The sequence below is a fragment of the Heteronotia binoei genome, chromosome 21 (assembly GCF_032191835.1).
Source record: "Heteronotia binoei isolate CCM8104 ecotype False Entrance Well chromosome 21, APGP_CSIRO_Hbin_v1, whole genome shotgun sequence".
Classification (NCBI taxonomy): Eukaryota; Metazoa; Chordata; class Lepidosauria; order Squamata; family Gekkonidae; genus Heteronotia; species Heteronotia binoei.
The window spans coordinates 153,557,740-153,582,211 of NC_083243.1; the positions used below are offsets into that span (position 1 = coordinate 153,557,740).

General features: G+C 43.3%; 1 protein-coding gene across 1 annotated transcript in view; it reads left to right on the forward strand.

The window, feature by feature from the left end:
* The first annotated feature begins 530 nt into the window (after nucleotides 1-530).
* The window catches only part of LOC132589439 (tumor necrosis factor receptor superfamily member 10B-like), a 29,082-nt gene continuing 5,140 nt past the window's right edge, over nucleotides 531-24,472 (forward strand). The window contains exons 1-7 of the mRNA XM_060262168.1: nucleotides 531-1,061; nucleotides 9,618-9,699; nucleotides 13,828-13,959; nucleotides 14,349-14,457; nucleotides 17,487-17,560; nucleotides 20,253-20,381; nucleotides 21,339-21,361. Of these exons, the coding sequence (XP_060118151.1) occupies nucleotides 1,005-1,061; nucleotides 9,618-9,699; nucleotides 13,828-13,959; nucleotides 14,349-14,457; nucleotides 17,487-17,560; nucleotides 20,253-20,381; nucleotides 21,339-21,361 (606 nt within the window). The 5' untranslated portion in view covers nucleotides 531-1,004. The remainder of the gene's footprint in view (nucleotides 1,062-9,617; nucleotides 9,700-13,827; nucleotides 13,960-14,348; nucleotides 14,458-17,486; nucleotides 17,561-20,252; nucleotides 20,382-21,338; nucleotides 21,362-24,472) is intronic.

Consider the following 24,472-nt stretch of genomic DNA (forward strand, 5'->3'; position numbering starts at 1 on the left):
CTCCCCTGGCATAGATGATATTTTCTAGTCACAATAAGCCATATGACAACAGCAAGAAGCGGAAACTGGCACCTTAAGTGACTGTCTTCAATCTAAGTCTGTTTACACATGCCTGAAAACAACAAGGAACAATGGAATTCACTGCTACAGGTGTTCCTTCACATAAAAAATTATATGCAAATAAAACTTGTCCAGCAGGGAGGAAGGTTCTACCCCATCTCTTCTCCTCCAGCGAAGGTTTTTGGTGCAAGAGATATTTTAACTCAGGAGAACATTCCAGAAAGTGAACCTCTATGCTCCTCCAGTAATTTGATGTTGCATGCCACATTCTATCACCTTGTTCTTTCTTATTCACTTTCCTGCATGTCAAATAGGGACGAGTGTCACCATTGTAGCACACGCCACTGGTCCTAGAAAGAGGATGTGATCAAATAAAAAACTCAGAGGTCCTACAAGAGATATCCCCTTTTGAATCTCTCGTTTTCTAACAGGGCTAACGAGTCTAAGAGCATATCATTCGACAGGGAACTAGCTCCTCCTTTTAGAAGGCGGGTATTCCACTCCACGCACCGGCAGGAAACTCTTAAGCCTGGCATTTCACTGCTTCTTGATTTATTTAAGAGTCTCTCTGCTACCCTAATCTGAGTCCTGTTAACAAATCAGAACTACTCAGAACTTAAGTATTTTTGAGTTCAAGACTATTCTGGCACACTGAAGTTGGACTAGTCAGAGAAAGAGGCGAGTCTCCCTTTTCCAATTCGGTCAGTCCTCGGCCGGTTTTAGAGTCAGCGCTCGAACTCCCACTTTGGCTTCAACTTGCGCATGGCCTTTAACTGTGCAGGAATTTCCGCAGAGGGGCTCGAGGGTCATCCGGGCTGAGTAAAGGCGATTCTTCCCCCGCCTCACTCCTTCCTCGTCACGAGTTTGGGAGGCTCTCACTTTGGCGAGTTTCCGCTGTTGAATCCCGGGCGGTGAAACTGCTCGCTCGCTCGCTCGCTGTGGCAATGGTGAACGGGCTCCGGATGCTGTTGGCGTTGGCGACTCTGATGTTTTTGGCGAAGGTGAGTGCCGGGCGGCTAAGGAAGGGAATGTTTCCTATGGCGGCCCCTCAGGTAGCCTGAGAGTTGGGCCGCAGGAAAGAGCCGGACGGAGTAAGGGGAATTCCGAATTGGAGGCGTGCGTGAGAGCCATTGACTCTCCACCCCCCCCCCCCTTGCCTTTTTTAAAAATTGGGAAGGGGGGAGGGAACCCTTCCCCTATCACAGATGTATCGAAGCTGGGGAAAACTTTTTTTCCGGAGTTGCCGCCGCCTTCCGGATTTCTGCCCTTTCTACGCGATGGGAGAGGGGAGGGCGAAGCGTCGTCTCTCTCTTTTTGTGAACTTCCCACCTTTTACGTGCCTGAAGTCCTTTCGCTTTTAAACGCCAGAGGAAAAAGCCAGCTGCTATGGGCATATTTTTTTCAGATTTTTCTTGTTGGTTAGAGTACCTTGGATAAAACAGGATGGTTCGATTACGAGATCAAAGCCTTTTGAGGGTGCCTCCCTGCAAGCGGGTAAACTTGGAGGCACACATTCTCAGTTGTGGCTGGCACCTTGTGGAATTACCAGCCTGAGGAAGTCAGGAAGACTTCCCCTAGTACCCCATTTCCTTGAAAATAAGACCTACCCCAAAAATAAGCCCTAGCAGGATTTCTATGCATTTGTTATAAATATAAGCCTTACCCCGATAATAAGACCCTAGTGATGGGTGTCACAAAAAATTCAGGATGGAATTCCGGGTCTGGAGAGTTCCAGAAGATGACTTAACTGTATTTGAATAAATGTAGATTGTTGTATCATACTTAATAAAAAATAAGACATCCCCTGAAAATAAGCCCTAGTGTGTCTTCTTGAGAAAAAACAAATATAAGACAGTGTCTTATTTTCGGGGAAACACAGTAGTCTGCAGAATGTGCAAAACGGAAGTGTTCAAGGAGGGGGTGATTGAGATCTATGTCAGTGTTTATTACCTATAATCTTTTTTTCTTCTATTACCGCGTATTTTTGTAATCCACACCCCACATTGTTGATGGTATGTTCTTCTTTAGACTGTTTTATTTACATTGTTTCCTAAATTCTGTAATCCTGCACCTTTTGCACTGCTACTGGATGTCTTGTGCTATCAATTTGAATTGTTTGCTATGTTTTGTAATCTGTCTTGAGTCTCAGTGAGAATGGTGAGTCATAAATGAAGCAACGCGGAGGCGGACCTCGGGGTGGAGTGAGTGGCTACCTGGGCAACAGGGAAAGTGGCGGCGACTCAAGCAGGGTGGACGAATAGGGAGGGGTAGAGCGTTGAGAAGCGGAGCCGGCGGCATTGACTGCTGCAGTGGAGTGCTCACGCGGACAGGTGAAGCTACCACCCCTCCCCCCAACTGACGAGGAAAATTTCTAATCTCCTCAACCGCCCCTCACCTGCCTGCCCGGTTGAAGAAGAAACCATGCCACCCCTTGGCCATTGGCCCTACGGCGAGTCTAATGCAGCGGCAATCTTCATCTACGCATTAGGCTGATGTTACCTGGCTGCTGGCGGCTCCCTGGATCGTTGGCGGCGAATGTGGTTCCTGGACGGGGATTGCATCTGGTGGTGTTGCAGTCCTTGGGCCGCTCCCACTGTTGGTGGTGCCGGTGTGCTGGGTTGATGGGGGCTCTAGCGGGGCAGCCGCTTGGTTCGTGCTCGGCTGGCGGTGCTGTGTTGGGCTCTTGTTTGGAGGGCTTCAGCGTTTAGGGGGCACGGAGAGGATCTCTGTCCCCTCTATGCCTGCTGGGCTGCCGACTGGCAGGGCTGGATCTAGCCCTAGGATAGAAGAGGTGCCTGCATATAGACCGCACTTTAAACACTATCTTTACCATCAAAGCACTTTAACTATTAGCACTTTATTCCTATTACCATCTGACCTAACTGCTTTATTGCTAACAATGAGCTCTGATTTATTTTAGCTGCTAAATTTAACTGAACCTATAGTATTAGTGGTTGGTTAATTTGGGGTGTATACTTGGGGGTAATTAAATTTGGGTTCAGTTTATTATCGAATTAATTAGCTATTAAGATAATTAATTATTATTGGTTGATTAAGTGAGGAGTGTAAATTGAGGTGGGGGGATTTAGAACTTAATTGGCTTCAAGGGATAAATTGTTTAGCTAATTAATTAGATTAGATTAAGGGGTTTTAGAATTAATTAACCATTTAGGGGAGGTTAATTGGCAGGGTTGTTAGATTGATTAGGGGAGGGTTCTTAGTTAGCAAGGGTAGCGGCGGTTGAGATTAGAACTGGAATACAGGATTATACCAGGGCATTTTATACCAGTTTGAGGTGACTGCGGAGACCAGTGGGGAGGGATGACCAGCCTGGGGATTCTACTACTCCTGGGGAGGGGAAGATATGATGGTGGGAACAGACATAAATGGAACCAAAGGTGGCTGAGATGTGTGGGTGCTCGGCCCCCTTCCAGTCTGTGTCCCATCCCAATGGTGACAGGGGGTGGGGCCAGGCTGAATTACTCGCCTCCGTCACTGGTGCTACGCAATGCCAGGTCCATAAACAACAAGACTTCAATCCTTTGGAATTTCCTGAGTGAACAGGATATGGACCTGGAATGCGTGATTGAGACCTGAGTACATGACAGGAAGACGGTAGCCGTTTCCCAAGTGCCCCCCCCCGGGTACTCAGTCTTCCACCAGCCACGGACTTGCGGGGGGGGGGGGGGAGGAATGGCACTATTCATACGGGAGGCTTACTCCTTCCGGGCTCCCTCGACTCCAGAGATCGACGGCATTGAATGTGCGGTCTGAAGTGGAATGTTGGAAAGGGTTTGGCCATTTGGCACCAGCCAGTGCCTTATCGTCCCTGATGGAGGCTGCAACAGGCTGGGGCAGAGGCAGGCCGGCCATCCATCAGCAGATAGAGCAGGGTGTCATCAGCGGAACACTCAAGGCTTTTAATCCTGGGTGATTTCAACGTCCATGCCAATGACGCGAACTCTAATCAGGTGACAGACCTAGTGTCATCCATGGCTACACTAGGACTCTCTCAATTTGTAACTACACCCACACATCAGGCCGGGCACATGCTGGATTTGATCTTTGCGTCGGGGGTTACAGTGACCCAAATTACTGCTGATGCAGTGCCATGGTTGGACCACTATGTCCTGAAGGCCCGTGTGGATGTGCCACCCCAAACCCGTTTAGGCGACGAGTGTATTTTAGTTCGCCCACAGAACCTAATGGACCCAATATGGTTCCAGAAGGAACTGCAAGATCCCTGGCCCCCTGGCGACTCGCTGGATGACATAGTCGAGTCATGGCAAAATCGGCTCACCATGGCCATTGATGAGATTGCTCCCCGGCGCCCTCTGTGCCCCCGTTTAAAGATGGCACCATGGTACAACACGGATTGCAGCTGATGAAACGGAGGCTCAGACGGCTAGAGAGGCAGGGGCAGCCGACTCATGACAAAGCAACCAGAACATCTTATAGAGAGTATATGAGATCCTATGAGGTGGCAGTCAAAGCCACAAAGAAAGCTTACTTTGCAGCCAAGATTGCATCTGCGAACTCACGCTGGGCCCAATTATTTAGTATTATTCAGACTCTTACAACTGCCACACGGCAGACCAAATCGTAGGGAATTGGATATCGGCTGTGAGGCTTTTGCAACTTTTTTAGCGGATAAAGTATTGTCGCTCCGCGGCGACCTTCCTGCCACAATTGAAACAGTATGTGAGCTTGAGGCTCTGTGCCTGTTTTCTGGATCGGCTGTAGACAGTTTTACAACACTCAGCTTGGAGGAAGTTGACAGCATCCTTGCAACTGTATGCCCAGCAACATGTGATTTGGACCCTTACCCATTCTGGCTGATTAAAGCATGCCGAATGGCGCTTCAATATTCTGTATGGGATATTGTAAATAGGTCCCTCTTGGAGGGGCTTTTCCCAAGGCCCCTCAAAGAGGCGATAGTCCATCCCCTCTTAAAGAAACCAACATTAGACCCGGCCGAATTGACACACTATTGGCCGGTCTCGAATTTACCCTTTTTTGGGTAAAATCATTCAGAGGGCAGTAGCGCTGCAGTTACAGAGCTTTCTGGAGGACGCTTCCGTCTTAGACCCACACCAGTCTGGCTTTCGCCCAGGCCATGGGACGGAGACAGTGCTGGTCGCCTTAGTGGATGATCTTCAGCGACAACTGGATTAAGGCGGGTCAGCAGTATTGGACCCAAGGCCATGCTAGCAGGTGCAAGTGGAGGAGTGGGGAATCAAACCCGGTTCTCCCAGATAAGAGTCTGCACACTTAACCACTACACCAAACTGGCACTTAACCACTACACCAAACTGTTGTTGGACCTGTCGGCGGCGTTTAACATGGTAGACCATCAGTTGCTGGTTCACTGCCTCACCAACACGGGGATTCAAGGGTTGGCCTTGCAATAGCTCTCCTCTTTCCTTGATGGTCGGGGACAAAGGGTGGCGATTGGAGGACAATTGTCCCAGAGACATCCGCTTAATTTTGAAGTGCCTCAGGGGGCAGTGCTCTCCCCGATGTTGTTTAATATCTATATGCGCCCCCTTGCTCAGATTGTCTGGAGATTTGGACTGGGTTGCCATCAGTACGCTGATGATGCCCTGCTCTATCTGCTGATGGATGGCCGGCCTGCCTCTGCCCCAGAAAATCTAGTCCTGGTGCTGCAAGCCGTGGCAGGGTGGCTCAGGTTGAGTTGTCTGAAGCTGAATCCGATGAAGAGGTCCTTTGTCTGAGCCATGGTGGCCTGGGAAGGGAAATCCCTTTACCAGCTTTTGATGGGGCGCCACTGATATCGGCACCCAAAGCCAGAAGCTTGGGGGTGCTACTGGAGCCCACATAGGCTATGGAGGCCCAGATAACAGCCACTGCGAGATCCGCCTTTTTCCACCTTAGGCGGGCATGACAGTTGGTCCCTTTCCTAGAGCACAGCGACTTAGCAACGGTGATCCATGCAATGGTCACCTTGAGACTAGACTACTGCAATGCCCTCTACATGGAACTGCCCATGTCCCGAATCCGGAAACTACAGCTGGTGCAGAATGCGGCAGCCAGGCTGTTATTGGGCCTCTCTTTGCGGAACTGCATACAGCCGGGGCTGTGGGGACTGCACTGGCTGCCAATAGTATTGGATTCACTACAAGGTGCTGGTTATTACCTTTAAAGCCCTATATGGCCGAGGACCTGCCTACCTTAGGGACCGTCTCTTCCCACATGTTCCCCAGAGGGTACTTAGATCTGGATCACAAAACCTATTGTCAATCCCCAGACCAAGGGAGGCGAGAGTGAAGGCTACCAGAGAAAGAGCCTTCTCAATTGCGGCCTCCCACTGGTGGAACCAACTCCCAGAAGATGTCAGGGCCTTGCGGGACCTTGCCCAGTTCTGCAAGGCCTGCAAAACAACATTAGTTCAACTGGCCTTCAACCAAACTACATAGATGCCCAACACCACTGAATGTACTGTATTATTTTAGCACCAAAAATTGTTTTAAAATTGTATTAATACTTTTAAACAATTTTAAATTGTTTTAACTGCTTAATTGATAATTGTAATTGCTTGTTTACTGTTTTATTGTTTGACGTTAAAATGTCGTTAGACGCCCCGAGCCTAAATAAATAATAAATAAATAAATAAGTCAACCTTATTTCAAACCACACTCAAGGGAAAAATGTTTTTATTCCCAGTAAAAATTAGGTGAGTGAATTAAGTGAAATCTCTTAAGGATTAAACTACGAGAAAATCAGTTCTACATCAGTAACTTGTGATTTCAGGCAAAGAATTTACAGTGTTCCAAACATCCTTGTTTTCACTTTTCAGCTGAGTACAGAACAATTAAGAACCTCCTCCTCCCCACCTGATTTGCTTCTTAATGGCAGAGAAGTCTTGATCTCTAGAACATGAGAGAAGTTGGGACTTGATCCTGGCAAGAGGTTGAACTCTTTCACTTAAAAGCCTTGTGCTGTGGTATATGTTCTTACCCAGAGATGAAGGAAAGACCTCTGCAGGTGCTCAAGCAAAATAGCAATTAATTAATAGCAATTTCACGTCAAAGCTGTTAATATGGCTTATAAATTAAAAATGCCCCTTCGAATTCAACATATTTGTCTGCAAAGTTACTTGTTCTGATTTGTTTTATTTGCACCTTTATAACAAGTTGTACATTGACTAGAGTAAATCTGGAGAGTAAAAGTGATCTTATTTTCTTGACCCTTTAAAGTTTCCCGGTGGCATAAAACTGTGAGCTTCTATGAATGTGTTTAAAATGACTGATACTTGTCTAAAGCAGGGGTCCCCAACCACCGGTCTGTGGCCTGCTAGCAACTGGGCTGCGGAGTGAGGCAGAACAGCCCCAGACTAAAGAAGCAGCACGGCCTAACTCTGCCTCCCCTTGCAGAGTCCCGGACCAGTAGAAGGGGCAGTGCTGCTGTGATCTTAGCCTACCCCTCATTTATAGACTCTTTAAATGGGAAGGGGAGGCAGAAACAGCTCCAGTCTTCCCCCCTCCATTTAAAGACCCCCGTGGGGGGCAGAGGAATGTGGTGTGGGTGGGGGGGGGGAGCCTGGGGTGTCAAAACCCTCAGTGCTGCCCCCCCCACTGGTCCTTGAAAAAACTGTCTTCTGCAAAACCAGTCCCTGGTGCCAAAAAGGTTGGGGGCCACTGGTCTAAAGGCAGAGGTCAAGTTAGCTAAAATGTGTATGACCAGCCTTGGGTCTATATTAATGAAGTTTTTTGTAATTGTGTCTCTTCCCTGCTATTTTCTCTTTTCTTTTCCTGGCAGTTTCTATAGCCATTCTTCTTTTCCTGATTGCTTCTCTTCTTCCCAGCCAATCTGCCTTTCTCTGCTTCCCTGTCTCCAGCTTTCTTTCCTTCCCTCCCCTTAGCAGCCTCCCTCTGAGAAAAGTCTGGCTGAATTGTACAGAGGCTACCATGATGCCAGGTCCAGTGGCTGCAGCTTCCAGGCTGGGCTCCTAGGGCTGGTGGGAAGCAGACTGGGTCCCCCATTTGTGTTGCTGGGATACTGGAAGTATGGGTTAAGATCTTTCTGCACATGTGATCCCCATAAACTCTATGGGATTTAGTTTCATTCCTTGCCAGTCCCTTTCTGCACTCACTGCTTGTGTCATGAATCTCTATACATGGATGCTAGTATATGTACCCTGCAGCAGCTATGTGGATGTATGCATCTCACTATTTCTATATGACCTGTTTCTTGCTCTTCCCACTTTAGCACTAAAAGTTGGAAGCCTCTGTCTGGCTTCAGGCCTAAAACTTTAAAATAAGCTATCTTGAAGATGTCAGAGAGATTTTAATAGTATATGTCTAGTCCAGGGGTTCCAAACCTTTTTTGGGCTTGTGGGCACCTTTGGAATTCTGACACAGCATGGTAGGTGGGTACTCCTACAAAATGGCTGCTGCAGAAGGTGGAACCAGGCATAAACATTAGCTAACACAGCTGCCTTCGGTTACTGAATGAAGATTCTTGTGCTATTTTGGCAGCTGTTGCCAAAGCAACATTTAAAAAAGATCCACACCACCTATTAAATCTCCAGTAGTCCATTAGAAGCCTTGCTAAAACTCTTGGTGGGTACTAGGAGAGGTGTCGGTTGGTGCCATGATGCCCCGAGCACCATATTGTGGATCTGTGGCCTAGCTTTTCTACTTAGGATGATGCTCTGAGGTGTCAGTAAGAGTTTTGCATAATGTATTTCATAGAATCATAGAGTTGGAAGGGACCTCCAGGAAACTCACAAATACCTCCCCCTAAACTCACAGGATCTTCATTGCTGTCAGATGGCCATCTAGCCTCTGTTTAAAACCTCCAAGGAAGGAGAGCCCACCACCTCCTGAGGAAGCTTGTTCCACTGAGGAACTGCTCTAAGAGTCAGGAAGTTCTTCCTAATGTTGTGCTGGAAACTCTTTTAATTTCAACCCATTGGTTCTGGTCCTACCTTCAGGGGCCACAGAAAACAATTCCACACCATCCTCTACATGACAGCCCTTCAAGTACTTGAAGATGGTGATCATATCACCTCTCAGCCGCCTCCTCTCCAGGCTAAACATGCCCAGCTCCTTCAACCTTTCTTCATAGGACTTAGTCTCCAGCCCCCTCATCATCTTTGTTGCCCTCTTCTAGACCCGTTCCAGCTTGTCTATATCCTTAAAATGTTGCCCAAAACTGAACACAATACTCCAGGTGAGGTCTTATCAGAGCAGAGTAAAGCGATACCATCACTTCACATGATCTGGACACTATACTTCTGTTGATAAAGCCCAAAATTGCACTTGCCTTTTCTACCACCACATCACACTGTTGATATAATTTAATATATGGAAAAGATTACTTAAAACCTGGTTTGTTTTGTGTTCGAACAGGGATGGGAAAAATATTTCTCTAGTATTGAAAATAAATGTTAAGTTGATCTGTGAACACCGTGTTAGCCTTGTAACAACTTGAAACCAAGACCGTGCAAAAGTTCTCATACTAAGATTCGGTAATACAGTGACTATGGGGGTTGCATTCACTTAAAGCCCATCTCTATATTTTTTTATTTTTAGGTGGAATCTCCACCATTGCAATACAGTTGTGGTGATGGAGAATATTACTATTCTGGGATTTGCTGCAAAAACTGCCCTATGGGTAAGTAGTCATACTGTGGTTTTATACTCAGCAAATAAATTGAGTTGAAACAAAGGCTAATTCCAAAAAAAATCCAATTTTTTTAATGCAACACCCATTTTCTTAGTTTTTATCTAAGCGCAATGATTCTGTAACATGGGTCAGTATCACGGCTCCCATCTTGTGGAGTAGTCTGCTTGAGGTGGTCAGAAAGGCTCTCATACTTCTGTTATTCCATAAACTATATAAAACAGAATTGTCCTAGAGGACTATATTGTAAAAGAATGGCTAGGAAAGTTCTTTAATAAAGGGAATGGGCTGTGGCCTGTAGTACTGCACAAAGTATAATCCTGCTCTCACTGCATTGTTTTCTATATAAGGAATTTTTTTGGTGTTGCTTAGCATATGATGTTGAATATTTATGCTTAGTGTCAGACTACTGTTATCCTAGTAGCCTGATTTCAATGACTTCTAACACAGACTCAAGGTTCATAGCTTACAGTAGGATCAATAGGTAAGCTATGAACCTTGAGTCTGTGTTGGAAGTCATTGAAATCGGGTTCCAGTTTGACGGCCTGATAACTGAAGACCAGTATTGAAACATCTTGAAATCGAGAGGGGACGTCTTATGAAGGCTGTAAGGATTTCCTGGTCCTTCCTGCTTGAAAGAATTTTAGAACTTTTCATGGACTGTATTATGAACTTTATTTATTGAAGGAAGGAATTGTTGAACACTATTATCCCTCTATTGGAAACTGTGGAAGCGATTTATTTGTAATGAATTGTTATTGTATTTTCTTTGGAGGGAAGGTATGATGACTTTGTATACACTGGTTTAAATTATATAAGGATTTAAGCATATGTATTTTGTTGTTGTTTTCCATGGTGCTGTTTGTAGCAGTATTTGATTGCTTGCATCCACGCTGAAACCCCTTCTTTTGTGGTATTAGTAATATGATGTGGCTTTTTAAGTGTCTCATCCTATTGATTTGCACTGTGTGATCTGCCTTGTGTCTCAATGAGAAAGGTGGACTATAAATAACATACAATAAGAAGATAGGTTCTCTGTATTAATACATGTGAGTTGTACTAGGGATAGTGGTTTACCTATTTGAAGCAAAGTGCTCAGAAATAGGGCAATCGGAGCAATTTTCCCCGCAAAGTGTGGGACTCACTTGTCAGGTGATGCCATGCCATTTCTCCTCTCCCCAAAGTAAAATACAGGAGTCTTGCATCAATTAAGATTTAATACTTTCTATTTCATTTTTCACAGTATTTATAAATATATAGCATTAGTGAGTAACAGTTTGCGTTTCATTGCCATTACCCACTCAGTACAATGATACCCCAATGCTTGAACAGCATCTCTCAGTATACTCCTGTGTGCTTCTTGCATTCCTCAGATAGCCTTCTCCGGTACCCTCACCTATGATGGTCAAGGGTGTTTTTCTGTGGTAGGTCTGTTCCTCTAGAATAGCCTACTAATCAGGTATGGGGAACATCTTCCTTGTTGCATTCAGGAAAATGCGCAAGATTATTCTGTCCCAGAGGGCATTTGGAGAAGAGTAGTTTTGGCAGTGCATAACTTGGTGTACTGTCTTTTGTGTAGTATTTTTTACTTGTTTGACACATGAATATCTGTGCCCTTTTGCTGTTGTTAGCTGTCTTGAATTTGCACAAATAAAGTGGAAAATAAATAAATGTTGAAGTAAACTGAAATTAGCCACCAAGACTCCCAGAATCTCCTCTTGCAGCTCATCCTGGTTCTTCCTCCTACCTCCTGACTTTTAGATGTCTGGAAAACAACAGAAACAAGATTGGCTAGGCAGACTTATAATTGGCCCAGGACAAGTTTCCCTGACTACAGGGCTCATTATAAGGAGAAGAGAAAGAACAGAGGAGTCTTAAAGGAAGGATTCTCTGGCAGAACTGTAGCCTTTCCTCTCGGAAGATTCCAGGCTTGAGGGAAGAGTTCAGGCACTAAGTCCAGCTAAAATTTCTAGGGAAGATGATTCCCCACTCCTCCAGCTGCAGCTGCTGAAATGGCCTTGGGTCAGCCATAGCTCTCATAGAGTTGTCCTTGAAAGAGCAGCTTTTGTGAGAGCTCTCTCAGCACCACCTACCTCACAAGGGTGTCTGTTGTAAAGGAGGAAGGTAAAGGAGACAGTAACCCACTCTGAGATTCAGAGTGAAGGGCAGGGTATAAATCCAATATCATCATCATCAAGGCTGATGGGTGACAGCAGCTCTTACCAAGAGGTTAGAATTTGTAAGAAGTACTTGGGAGAAGCACTACTTTATTCCTGTGTAAGATTAAAAAAAAAATGAAGTGCATTTATCAGTCCAGAGCAACAACAAAAAAAGAAGTAAAGGATTCAAAATCAAAGAGGAGACAAACTGCATCAGTTTGAATGGCGGAAGAATTTGAAAGTAGAACAGGTGATGCAGGTGGCACATTATTTGCTAAGGATTAGGAAAATGTCACAAAGGAACTAAGTAGTGATATCATAGGGGAATGTGAAAATTAATCAGGTTTGGTGGTGCAAGTTGAAGGTGCAAGTTTCATTAATTTTCTGCCAGCCCCCCCCCCCCCTTATTAGACCCCCAAATCACATGCTTTTTGTTCATGCAGGTCCTGTGTTCCCAAACAGCCCTTTCGGTAGTCAAAGGAACCCCTTCTTCCCTTCTTTGAAGAAGATGATATTAGATTTATATCCTGCCCTCCACTCCGAAGAGTCTCAGAGCGGCTCACAATCTCCTTTACCTTCCACTCCCATAACAGACACCCTGTGAGGTGGGTGGGACTGGAGAGGGCTCTCACAGCAGCTGCCCTTTCAAGGACAACCTCTGCCAGAACTATGGCTGACTCAAGGCCATTCCAGCAGGTGCAAGTGGAGGAGTGGGGAATCAAACCCGGTTCTCCCAGATAAGAGTCTGCACACTTAACCACGACACCAAACTGGCTTGCCAGTGGAAAAGTGGTTGGATCCAATCTCATGTCAGATGAGAAAAATGATAGTTTATCAGATTTCTGGATCTGTTCCTGAACTCAACCAGGAAATGTGTGAGTCCTTGAAAGTGGTAGTGGGAGGGCCCCCAACATTGCTTCTGCCCCAGACTGCCTAAACCCTCTGGTTGGCACTGAACGGTTGGACTCAGTTTTGAACTTCCAGCTGAAGCTAGCATTGTCTAGCATAGGACATTGTGTTATGGTATGTGCTGGATGCTGCTAGCCAGTCAGCAGCCACGGACTTTTACCATGTTGACCTAGCATGCCCCGTGTCTTTAACATCCTCTTGTGATATCAGTCAGGGCCTCCCTTCATTTGTGTTCTGCTCAGTAATGGTAGGAAAGTGTCTCCCATTGTGTTGGCTGCTGGTGATAAATGCATTGGTAAAATGGCATCATCTGCTACAGAAGATTCAAATAAAGATTAGGTTATTAAAGTTCACTAAAACTACTTTTAGCTGCATGAACGTCTGTATTTGACATATCTCCATGTCTTCCTCACACTCCTTTGTAGAGTGAGTAGTCAGTGCTGATAGCATCGTTGTAAATTACTTGTAACCATCCTTATACACAATTTGGTTCAGGCAGGGCACTAATTTTGGGGAGTGGAGGGAGGGAGAACAATTTGAGATTTTGCAGCAGAACATCTCCATCTCTTTTGAGATAATGTAGCATTTTTAGATTATAGGTCTGTGTGCAGTGACTGTGTTTTTATCACTCTAGGACAGCAATTGAAATAATTTCTAAAAATATATAGTAGTGATTTTGTGAGCTTTAGTTGGTTAGCATGATTTCCAGATTTATGTGCAGGACTGGTAATTGGTTAACAGCTCAATCATATGCAAGTTTACTTTTAATCAGTTTCACTGAGTTTTGTAGAATCTACTTTCCAGTAAATATGTGTGGAATTGCCACTAACCTGTATATTCTTGCTTAGTGATATGTCTTATTGAATACAGTAGGACTTGTTTCTGTGTAACCATTAATATATTTGGACTGTATGCATGGGTGGACAGCTCTTGCAAAATGGAATCTTTAAAAAAAACAGACAGTAAGATCCACATAGCAATTAAAGCAAATTTAATGTTTTGAAATAAAATCTGAACTAGAAATCTAAATGTTTGGTTACTTGATTAATAGGTACCCATGTTGATGAACCCTGCACCATACCACATACTTTGGGGCATTGTGTAGCCTGCACAGAAGGAGAGGATTATACTGCTTATGAAAACGGTCTTGATACATGCCTGCTTTGTGCTGAATGCAAATCTGGTACAGTATAGATTTGAAATTTATCTTTACAGATATTACTTGCTGCTCTTAGGTTTTTAAAAGCTCAGCATTGTTCTTCAGATAGATTATGCACTGCTTTCCGTAACATTTTGCTAAGGAAATGCACTATCAGTTTAAACCTTTAACTTAGTGGTGGGACTACCTGAAGCTTTTGTTCTACACTGCTGTAACCCATTCACCAGATTTTCCTGATACTCCACTCAGGGGAATCTGTGGGTGATGTGTGCGTGTGAAATATTATTTCTAGCTCCTGCAGAGAGAAAGAATTAGTATTTTGGATTTATTGTCTTGTGTATCCTAACGCTTGATGGAAAAAGAGAAAATTGCAATTAATGAAATAAGGAAACTTTCCCATTTTACTTTTTCAGGTACGACAATGGTGAAACCTTGCACTGTAAAGAGTAATACTGAATGCCAGTGTAATGATGGATATTACTGTCCTCCAGACTGTGAGGAATGTCTAAAATGCAAGACAGAGTATGTATATTAATGGTTTTTTATTATTACCTTTCATGAGTTTATGTGGTTCTCTTTTGTATTAAACTTTGTTATCTTGTATAATATATACCATTGGGTCTTATGCTAGGATATGTTTGACTTCAGAGTAGACTGATTTTAAATCAAGGCAATTTTAAACCAGGATTTAATTTGCCAAGAAAAAAGTCTAATTTAAAATCAAGTTTGCTATTGGTATGTCATATTTCCTAAACAGTGATGCATATCAGTTGGTTAATATGGTCACTAAACCATGTTAATTTGCCACTATATAGTGTTTATACTGTATATTTCAGGGGTGGCCAATGCTAGCTCTCCAGATGTTTTTTGCCTACAACTCCCATCAGCCCCAGCCATTGGCCATGCTGGCTGGGGCTGATGGGAGTTGTAGGAAAAACATCTGGAGAGCTACCGTTGGCCACCCCTGGTATATTAGTATATACTTTCCAACTTTGTTGTTTCACTTCTGCATTGCATAACGTTCTTGATTTGACTTAATCTCACCTAACAAACTAAAGCTGTTTCTCATTGCAGCACGTATCTCATTGTTTCTCCTTGCAGCACATATCCTTGCATTTTTGGAGACAGTCAAGAGACAAGAGCTTCCCAGAAATTATAGCCTAGTTACTGAACAGAGTAATTTCCTAAAATGAAAATGAAATGTATTTGTTTCTAGACACTTGGAATAAACTGAACTGAATAAATACTTCAAAAAAAACTTATTGGTATTTTTCAGCCAAATAACGATTATTCAGCCAAATAAAGATTAGAGAATCTGATTTGGCTGCCGATATACCTGAACCCAAATAAAAGTGGGAAAAGTTCAGCTTTTATTTGGGCTCAGCTATATGTAATGGCTGGTGGGCTCCTCTTGCAGCAAGTTGTAAGAGGTGCCAGCCTCAGCTGAGGCAGCATGGAGCTCTCATCTCCTGCTGCCCCACCTCTCAGGTGTGCACTCTCAGGTGTGCATACTGCAACAAAAGACTTCCCTACATCAAGCAGATCCCTTTAAATGGGTTTTGTGAGCTGTGCCCCAAAGAGGTGAGTTCGTCCGAATGGTGGGTGAATGCACCACTTTGGAGCTGACTCGCATAGCCATTTAAAGGGAACCATTTAAAAGCTTCCCCCCTCCACTGGAAATAATGGGGGGGAAACCTTCTTTTGGGGCTTATAGAATTGAACTTCCTGGTCCAATCTTTTTGAAACTTGGAAATTTTGAAACTTGGAAGTTGAGGAGAGGCACCAGCAGCTATGCTGCAAATTTGGTGCCTCTACCTTAAAAAAAAAAAGCCCCCCCCCAGCCCCAGATACCCCCAAATCAATTATACTCTATGGGGAGGGTCCCCATAGGGTATAATAGAGCCAAATTAATTCGGGTTTCCTGAATATTTACTGAATCCCAATATTTGGAACATCGGGAAATACCTATATTTTTTGGGTCCAATAAACCTGAATTTTAAAAAGTTGTTTCCCTTGTACATTCCTTATTTGTAATGTTAAAACTGAAAAAACAGGCGCTTACAAGATCAGCTGAAGTGACACAGTGAATGGTTTTTGTATCCATCCATCTCTTTCTCAAAAAAAGCTCTGAATAGTATTCATGGGTCTTCACATTCATACTCAGAGTTTTCAGTTTCTGAGTGTATATTTCACCTATAGTAGACCAACTTTAATGGTTGTCTGATTTTTTCTGCACTCAGTTCATGTTGTTATTACCTTTAAAGCATTTCATAATGGAAGGACCACCTCTTCCTGTATCAGTGCAAGTTGAGGTCCTCATGGAGGGGACTAAGTGTTGCCCCTTCTCACTGTCAAAATGTAGCTCACCATTGGAAGGGTCCTGCACTTTTTCAGTTGCTGCTTTCTTCCTCTGGACTTGCTCCTCAAAGGAAGATCAGGTGTCTCTAACTGGATTCTGCAAAATGTATTTATTCATTTATTACTTTCAACTTTTATCCCGCCCTCTCCACAAGTGTCGGACTCAGGGTGGCTAACAAGCAAATTCAGACAATACAATTAAAGTTTAAAACAATAAAATACAGTAAAATACAATTTAAAACATTTGTGGTATTGTTAACTTCAAAACCCAGCTTGCTGGGGGGGAAGTGTAAAAGACTGGGGAAGGCAATGGCAAACCACCCCGTGAAAAGTCTGCCATGAAAACGTTGTGAAAGCAATGTCATCCCAGAGTCGGAAACGACTGGTATTTGCACAGGGGACCTTTCCTTTTCCTTCCTAACTTCAAAACTTTCCTCTGACAGTGATCCTATAGTGAGTGTAGTTCCTCAGCAGTGTAGGATGGCAGTCCTTCCCCGGTTAGGTGTTAAAGGCCTGTCAAAATAATTCGGTTTTACAGGCCCTGCGGAATTGAGAAAGGTCCCGCAGGGCCCTTATGGCCACCGGAAGAGCATTCCACATTTCTGGTGCTGCCACTGAGAAGGCCCTAGCCCATGTAGAACACAGTCTGGCCTCCCTTGGTCCGGGGATGGACAGTAGATTTTGTGTCCCTGAACACAATAATAAAATAACATAGAGAAGATACCTCTTAGCTTATGAGGCATGCAAGATAGGTAGTTGTATCCAAAGACCTTTGGATACAAAGGTGGCAGTTATCCAAAGACCTTTGCTACAGTTATAGCTGGTTGCCTACAGAAGAAGTTTTGCCCTTGATTTCTGGAGGGCTAGAGGGTAGACAGTCCTCATGACTGCCTTTTCTACTAAATTATGAAATTTTAAAAGTTTGCTGTTGTCTACATAGTGGCATAGTGGCATTAATGGCTGTGGTAAAATAACAGGTGGTCTTTTGCCTTAGTCAAATACTGATGCTAACTGAAAACGTTGAGAAGAATTGTGCTGACAACTTTGTTTCAGTATTAGTTGTTATACAGTTCCTGATCATATAGGAGATAGTTCCATCTGTGTGTAAGTACATGTTTATACTATAATTTGTCAGAAGGCATAAACACCATTTAGTTGATCAGGGTATCTTTTTTTTGTAATCCACCATATAGGTGCCCAGAAGGCCAGGTAACAGTGCAAAATTGCAATGCTACTGCAGACATGAAGTGTGGACTACCTCCTACAGGTACAGTATGTACAGGCTGATTTCTAGATTTGTTGTGTACCTCTTGCCTTCATTAGTGGGGGCTCACTTGATATCCAGAATTAGGATTGCAGTGAACATATGAAGAAAGCTGACCAGAACATTTTATGCAGTGGTGGCCCTATGTCTGAATCTTCCAGTCCATTCTTGTAGTTTTTACATAGTCGTATTTTGTAAGCATTAAAGCAGAGACTAACAAAATTTGTGGTATGGTATGAGCTTTTGTGAGTCACTGCTCATTTCTTCAGATGCAGCTAGAATGTTAGTCCATTAGTCCTATATATTGGAAAGTGGAGTGATTTCAGATGACAAATGACATTAGCAGGCAAATTACAATAGCAGGTGTGATTTTTAAATTGCAAAATTCATACTGAGAGCATTTAACACAAGGGGCAAATAACTATATGGAAACTTGAAATATACTTTGGCTACAGCCCTGTGAAGTTATGGGTGGGTAATCCAATTAAGTTCAACAATATCTGTTTTAATTGCAGTGTGAAGGTACTACTTGCAATTTCTCTACAAATGCAATTTCTCTACAAAAGTTCATATTGCCGCTGTGTGTAGATGTAGCTTATTTATTTCATTAGACTTATAGCCCTCTTTTACCTGCAGAACAGGGCTCAGGGTGGGTAACATCATAGAAAAACATTATACAATTAAAACCTTATTAAATCTAAATATAATATATACAGGGCTCTACCACTCAGTCACCGTCCACACACCCCTGATGTAGCCAATCCTCCAAGAGCTTATAGGGCTTTTCTTACAGGGCCTACTGTAAGCTCCAGGAGGATTAGCTACATCAGGGGTGTGTGGCCTAAAATGCAAAGGAGCTCCTGCTACAAAAAAGCCCAGAATACATACAATAAATATAATAAAAATGCAATCAACTGTACATTAAAAGATGTCATTAAGACTCTGGGGGTGCATATCAATATCAGTCAAGCTTGAAGAAAGAGGAGGGAAAGAGGAGGGAGGAGAGAGAGGGGAGGCCAGTCAGAGATGGAGAACTGTTGCTGTCCTCAACCATAAGCCTGGCAGAACAGCTCTTGTTTTACAGGTCATGTAGAATTGCATTAGTTAGTTATGGGTTAATAATGCCCAGTACATTTCTAGACGTAACTCAGGTTCATACATTAAGCTGGTAGAATTCCATCTTTCAGATTGGAAGCTACCTGTGCAATAGAGAGGGAAGGCTTGTGCCCTTCAACTACCATCATACTGCTGCTGAATATTCAAAGTGGAGCTTGCTGTGGTTGGAAAGGCACTTCTGTCTAAACCCGCCTCTCTGAAATAAAGCCCATCCTACCCAAACTCTAATGCACTGTAAAAAGCTCACTTAAATGAGCTCTGCTTAACATCATTTCACTTATAATTTTACAGGGTTGTCTGTGCAAACAAAATGTGTTACAAACTCGATACCAAAGTGGTTTTTCTCCACTCAATGCAGAGTCAGAGCAGCTTATAATATTAGAAAACAATAACAGGCTATCAAAGTAACCCAGTGGGGAATGGACTATAAGGCAGCAGAGCAGGTAGTAAAAGCTCTGCCCTGTGGCAACAGTCTGTTCCCCAGGCATTTCCTTCTTCCAGGAGTCAGCTTTCTTTTTAATTTTACGTGGCCAAAGAAGAAAAAAGCTGGACAGGTAGTTAAAGCTCTGCCCCAATGGCAGCAATCTTTCTTCAGACACTGGAGATGATGTCTTGATACTACATCAAGCAAAAGCTCCCTGGGATGGGATAGTAGTTTGAAAATAATTCCAGAAGAATATTTTACTATGTATTCTATGTCTGTCCTTCAGTCTTTCAAAAATCAGCTAAATTCTCAGTGCTGTTGAGGGCTCTTGCAAGTATTCATGAGAAACTACCTTCAGCGTGCTCAAAAAAATGAACTTCTTTTCCTGCTCAGCGAAGTTGATAGAGGTACTCTCTGGCTGGCGGTGCCTCATATTCCTTCAGACATTCCAGTATAGGGAAGAGGTGTGGATTAAACTAGAGGTGGGCAAGTTATGGCCTGGTTGTCCTGTCTGGCCTGGGAGAAGCTTTTCTTCCAAAGTGTAACATCGGTCAGCAGGTTGATGTTCTAAAAAATTGCCAAGCAGTTCAGGGGCTGAGGACCATTAAGAATGAACATGTGTGAGAGAAGGCCACATCTCGGCCTCCATTCACGGCAGGCAAAAAACCTATGACAGTTCCCTGGCACCATTAATATAAACACACACAAGCTAAAATTCACATGGAACTGCTGGCACACTAAAAACTGGAAGAGCCAATATCATATTTAGAGACCTATGAAACTTATGGAGGCATCTGAACATGACCTTTCACACACACACACACACACACACACACACACACACACACCCCTATCAGTACTTGCCTGGGGAAGTGGTAGCATTTGTTTGTGTACATGCTTGTCTTGTCTAGGTTTGACCTAAAGCAAAACCCAGAGTTGAGAACACTTAGGGTGCAGTATCCTACCCACCTCTCTGGGAAATCCTCCTTTTCCTGTTTGTGGCTCTCTTCCCACTTCTAATTCTTCTTACTATAAGAGACACAGTTGTATTATCAAAAGCAATGATTTTTTTTCTCCAGTATTTGGCATTTTAAATAGTTTGCATAAAAAGTTATGAGCAAGATCTTTACATGCTTGTTTCTTTTTTTCTTTTAGGACCTTCTTACATTGATTACATGCCAATATTGTACATTACCCTATGCACTGTTGCTGTTTTGAGTACTGTGACTGTGATTGGTATTGTTATTTTTTGCAAGAAACACTGTGTTCCTTGCAGGAAGGAAGGTAATTTCCCAATGTTTTAGAATAATGATAGCTAAATGAGCTGGAGCAAAGACAAATGTATTAAATAATGATTACAGAATATACAGAATTTTAATATATAAGATCTATTATTTAAATGTGGTAGCAGTAGATCAGTATCTAAAATGCATCAGAAAAGACAATTCCATGGTTGGTTACAATTCTTTGACATACAAGTTTAGAAGTAATTTCAGGTTTTAGGCACAGTCGCTTCAGATGGAGATTCTATTATGCATGTATAGTATACAAACAGAGGCCTACTTTTGGAGAACAGTGTGCCTGTTGTAGAATTTGTCAGAATGAAAGCAACCTATTCTGGAGGTCCCTTTGACAACTTCTCATCAAGTAGTCTTTGATTAAAGTGACATGCATGTTTTTTGGTGGTTATGTTAGGGAACTGTGTAACCAGGATTCTTCTTTTTCAGGCTTCCATTTACTTAGGTTCTAAATGGGGAAAAGGTGAAAGGGGATTGTCAGTTTGGGATTTCTACTGAAGTAAAGAAACAGAGAGCAAGTGACTTTTTTGGGGGGGCGGGATTGAACATTCAAAAAAGATATGGAGCTAAAGGGATGATGGGGGACTCTGGATGTTCCTCTAGTGCTCAGAGCTAGTGCCAGCTTGCCTATAGGAATTGTCAGGTGCACCAGTGAATTGCATAGTGCATAGAGATGGATGTATGCTTGTGACATTCACCTTTCTTTTCTCTGATTTAAGTGTCTCTAACTTATTCTCAGAAATAGTTGCATCTAAGCAGACTGCAAAACTTATAAGCTATGTTTTGAAGAACTGCAAAACTTATAAGCTATGTTTTGAAGAACTGCAAAACTTATAAGCTATGTTTTGAAGAACTGCAAAACTTATAAGCTATGTTTTGCTATATTATGCTCTGATAGGAAGATTAATAAGCACTTCTCTCTCTCTCTCTCTTTTACCTCCAGAAAAAAGTGTCAACAATCATTTGGTAAGTTTCCATTATTTTTTAATTAAGTAAGTTTCCATTATTTTTTAATTAAGTGATACTCTTGGCAACTTGTCTTCCTTGAAAGAGGGAAGGTAGAGTGGGAAGTTCACAAGTAGAGTGCTCTTATCTCTATTTTCCCTTGTTAGTCCTCTGTGTTTTGTAGCTGGAGGTTGTCATGGAATAGAAGAACAATCAGAGGCACTTCTCAGCATATTGACCTTGCGTCCCATCCATATCCCCTCCAGAGATTTTTAAAAATTGCTTATCACTCAAGGTGTTCATCACGCCAACAAAAGGGTGCCTTAACCTTGCTTGCAGAATGAACCCTGACCATATTTAGGTACTGGTCTGTAACAATTTTATTCCATATCTGTTTGAGCCCCGAGTCTTGTAGGAAGGACGGTTTCCAGACAAGATGATAGGCTCTTCTGGCAACAGGTCCAATGTATTGTTCTTAGTCTAAGAGCACTCCCAAACTCTGTACCTGATCAATTAATAACAGTCAGCATCCATTGAACATGGCCAAGCCTCCAGAACATCAGCTTTACAACCAACATTGCCTTTGCTTTGTCCACATTTAGTATCTTTCATCCTCATCCACTTGACCTTGGTGTTCAGGTGCTGATTCAGAACTGAGACAGCTCTTCTGGAGGCTTCATAAAAGACATCAATATGTCATGAACACATTGATGATGGCCAGCTTCAAACTACTGATGATCCCATTTAGTGACTTCATATAAATATTATATAGCATAGGGAAGAGAACAAAGCCCTGAGAAATCCTACGTTTAAGATCCCAGACAGTTTACTCAGCTTTTCTGTTAGAAATAGTTCATGAATATTCTGTCAGAAATAACCAAAAATACTGAAGGGTTGTCCCTGTAACTGCAGTTCCTTTTCCAAATACTCCAGTAGTATTTGATGGTCTTTGGGGTCAAATACTGTTGACAGATCTAGCAAAAATAGCAGAGTGGCATTGACTTGCTCTGTTAGTAAATACACATTATCCAGCATCACATCTCAGGATTTCTTAGTCCCCCAAATCAAGCCAAAGCACATTAAGTGACAAATTAAACTAAGGAAGGATACAGGAATGCTTTGCATTCCATGGCGTAATGCGATGGAAATTTCCTCTGAAGCAGTATTTTTCAAACTAGTCTGCAAGCGTAGTCTTTTCAATGAGAATGGGCCATGAGAAGAAGCAGTGCTGGGAAGAGGCTAGAAGCCCAGCTGCGGCCTGGTGAGAGTGCCAGGCTGACTTGTAGCGAGTAGATCATCATGTTTGCTTCCCCACTCCTCCATCTTGAATGGTCTAAAAAAGGATCATGTGTTCAGTAGATCTTGCTAATGCAGTTCTGTTTTAGGTTCCATAGCCTAAGGCAGAAAAGGAAACTGCAGCTCAAGTGGTTTCTCTGGGGCAGCACCACCTTTGGAAGTGCCTGAAGGGGGAGAAGGTGGACATGGACCAGAAAGGGAGCTGGGATCACCAGCAGCAGCACTCCTTTGGATCATCCAGTCAGTCCTCAGTTCATGCTGGATGCTGCCAAGAGGAAAGGAAAAGGCTGCCTAGGAGCTCTGCCATCCTGCCTCAGATACCACCCCCAGTCCTCCTGCAGCGGGGATTTGCTTCTGGCCTAGCAATGCCTAAACCTAGACAAAAACAGGCTTCCTGTTGTGTCTTTCATGATGATAAATCCTGTGAGGTAGCACTGTTGGTCTATTGAAGCAAAAATAAACAGGAAGTCATGTGTCACCTCGAAGACTTTTTTTTCCAGCACAAACCTCATGGACTAATTTTGTTCTTATTTAAGGTGCCCTAGGGCTCCTGGTTTTTGTTTTGCTGTTACGCATGCATGTATTCAGAAAAGACCAGTGACACAAGGCAGAAAGCTTGCCCCTGCTCAGCTGTCTAGTGCTAGAATAACGTGCTGTGTTGTACAGGGGAAGTGAAGGAATTAGGGAGTGATATCTGCTGAAGTGGCTTCTTCCTCCCATGTAGCCCGGAGTCTCTTCTTAAGACACTATCAGGCTTAGTGCAGGTGGGCTCTGAGGCCAACTTCTGTTGCTGATGGGTGAGGGTGGCAGAAGAGTGAACTGGAGCAGCTGCCAGTGAGTTGGTTCTGTGTGATTGAGAAGAGAGGGGAAAGCCTGTTCTTGTCAGAAACATTTGAGGGATGAGGGTAGAGGAATATGGTATCTTGGTTAATACTATGCAGATGTGTGGCTGCTGATTTAGCATCTGGCTGATGTATTCCATGACAACATTACTGCCTCACAACTGTGTTTGGTGAAGGCAGTTCACATGAAGGCAGCTGTTCTTCACTTTGACGCGTGAGTCCAAATGTATGACTATACATCCCTTAGGCTCTGAGGAACCTACTGGAACAATAGTTTAATAGAAATGCCTGAAAAGGCAGATTTCCATACAGCCAGAAGGGGCAGCCAGCAAAGAATGCCTTGTCCTTCCCATGTTGTCAGTCACTGATCTCATGATTATTTGGAAGCATGGCAGGGCATGCTGAGAGATCTATGAAAATCTTAAAATCAAAAATTGGGATCCTTAGATAGCTGAAGCTTGAAAACAAGAGCTCAAGTATTTGTGCCTGGGTTAGCTTCAAGAATCACTTAACTGGCAGGATGAGGACAGAGTGCTGCTTTTTGCTGGTTACAAATAGTGTAGGAGGAGGTGCCAGGTCCCAGCTGAGCTCCTGTTTAGATCTAGCAACCAGGCCTCGGATTCAGTGGGAGCTCACAGGAGCGCAACTCCTGAACCTTTCTGAGAGTTCCACCTTCTCCTTCTGAGAGTTCCACCTTCTTGTCTATTGAATAGTTTGTGCAGCTGCATAACAATCCCTGGATGAGCTCCATCACCTATTTGTCTACAAAATGACTCCTGCTAACAACCAACTGGGAAAAACAAGAATATGTAGTCTCTCTTATTCAAATAGAATATGGGTAAATGTCCTTTCCAAGGAAGAAGTTAAACTTTAGCTTTTGAAGTCATACTATCCTAAAACAAGTCCATTTCTCAAATTGCTAGAATTGTCTTCAACAACTTATGTTCATTAAACATATTACTAATCAAAATGTTTCCCATCATCTTTGCAATTA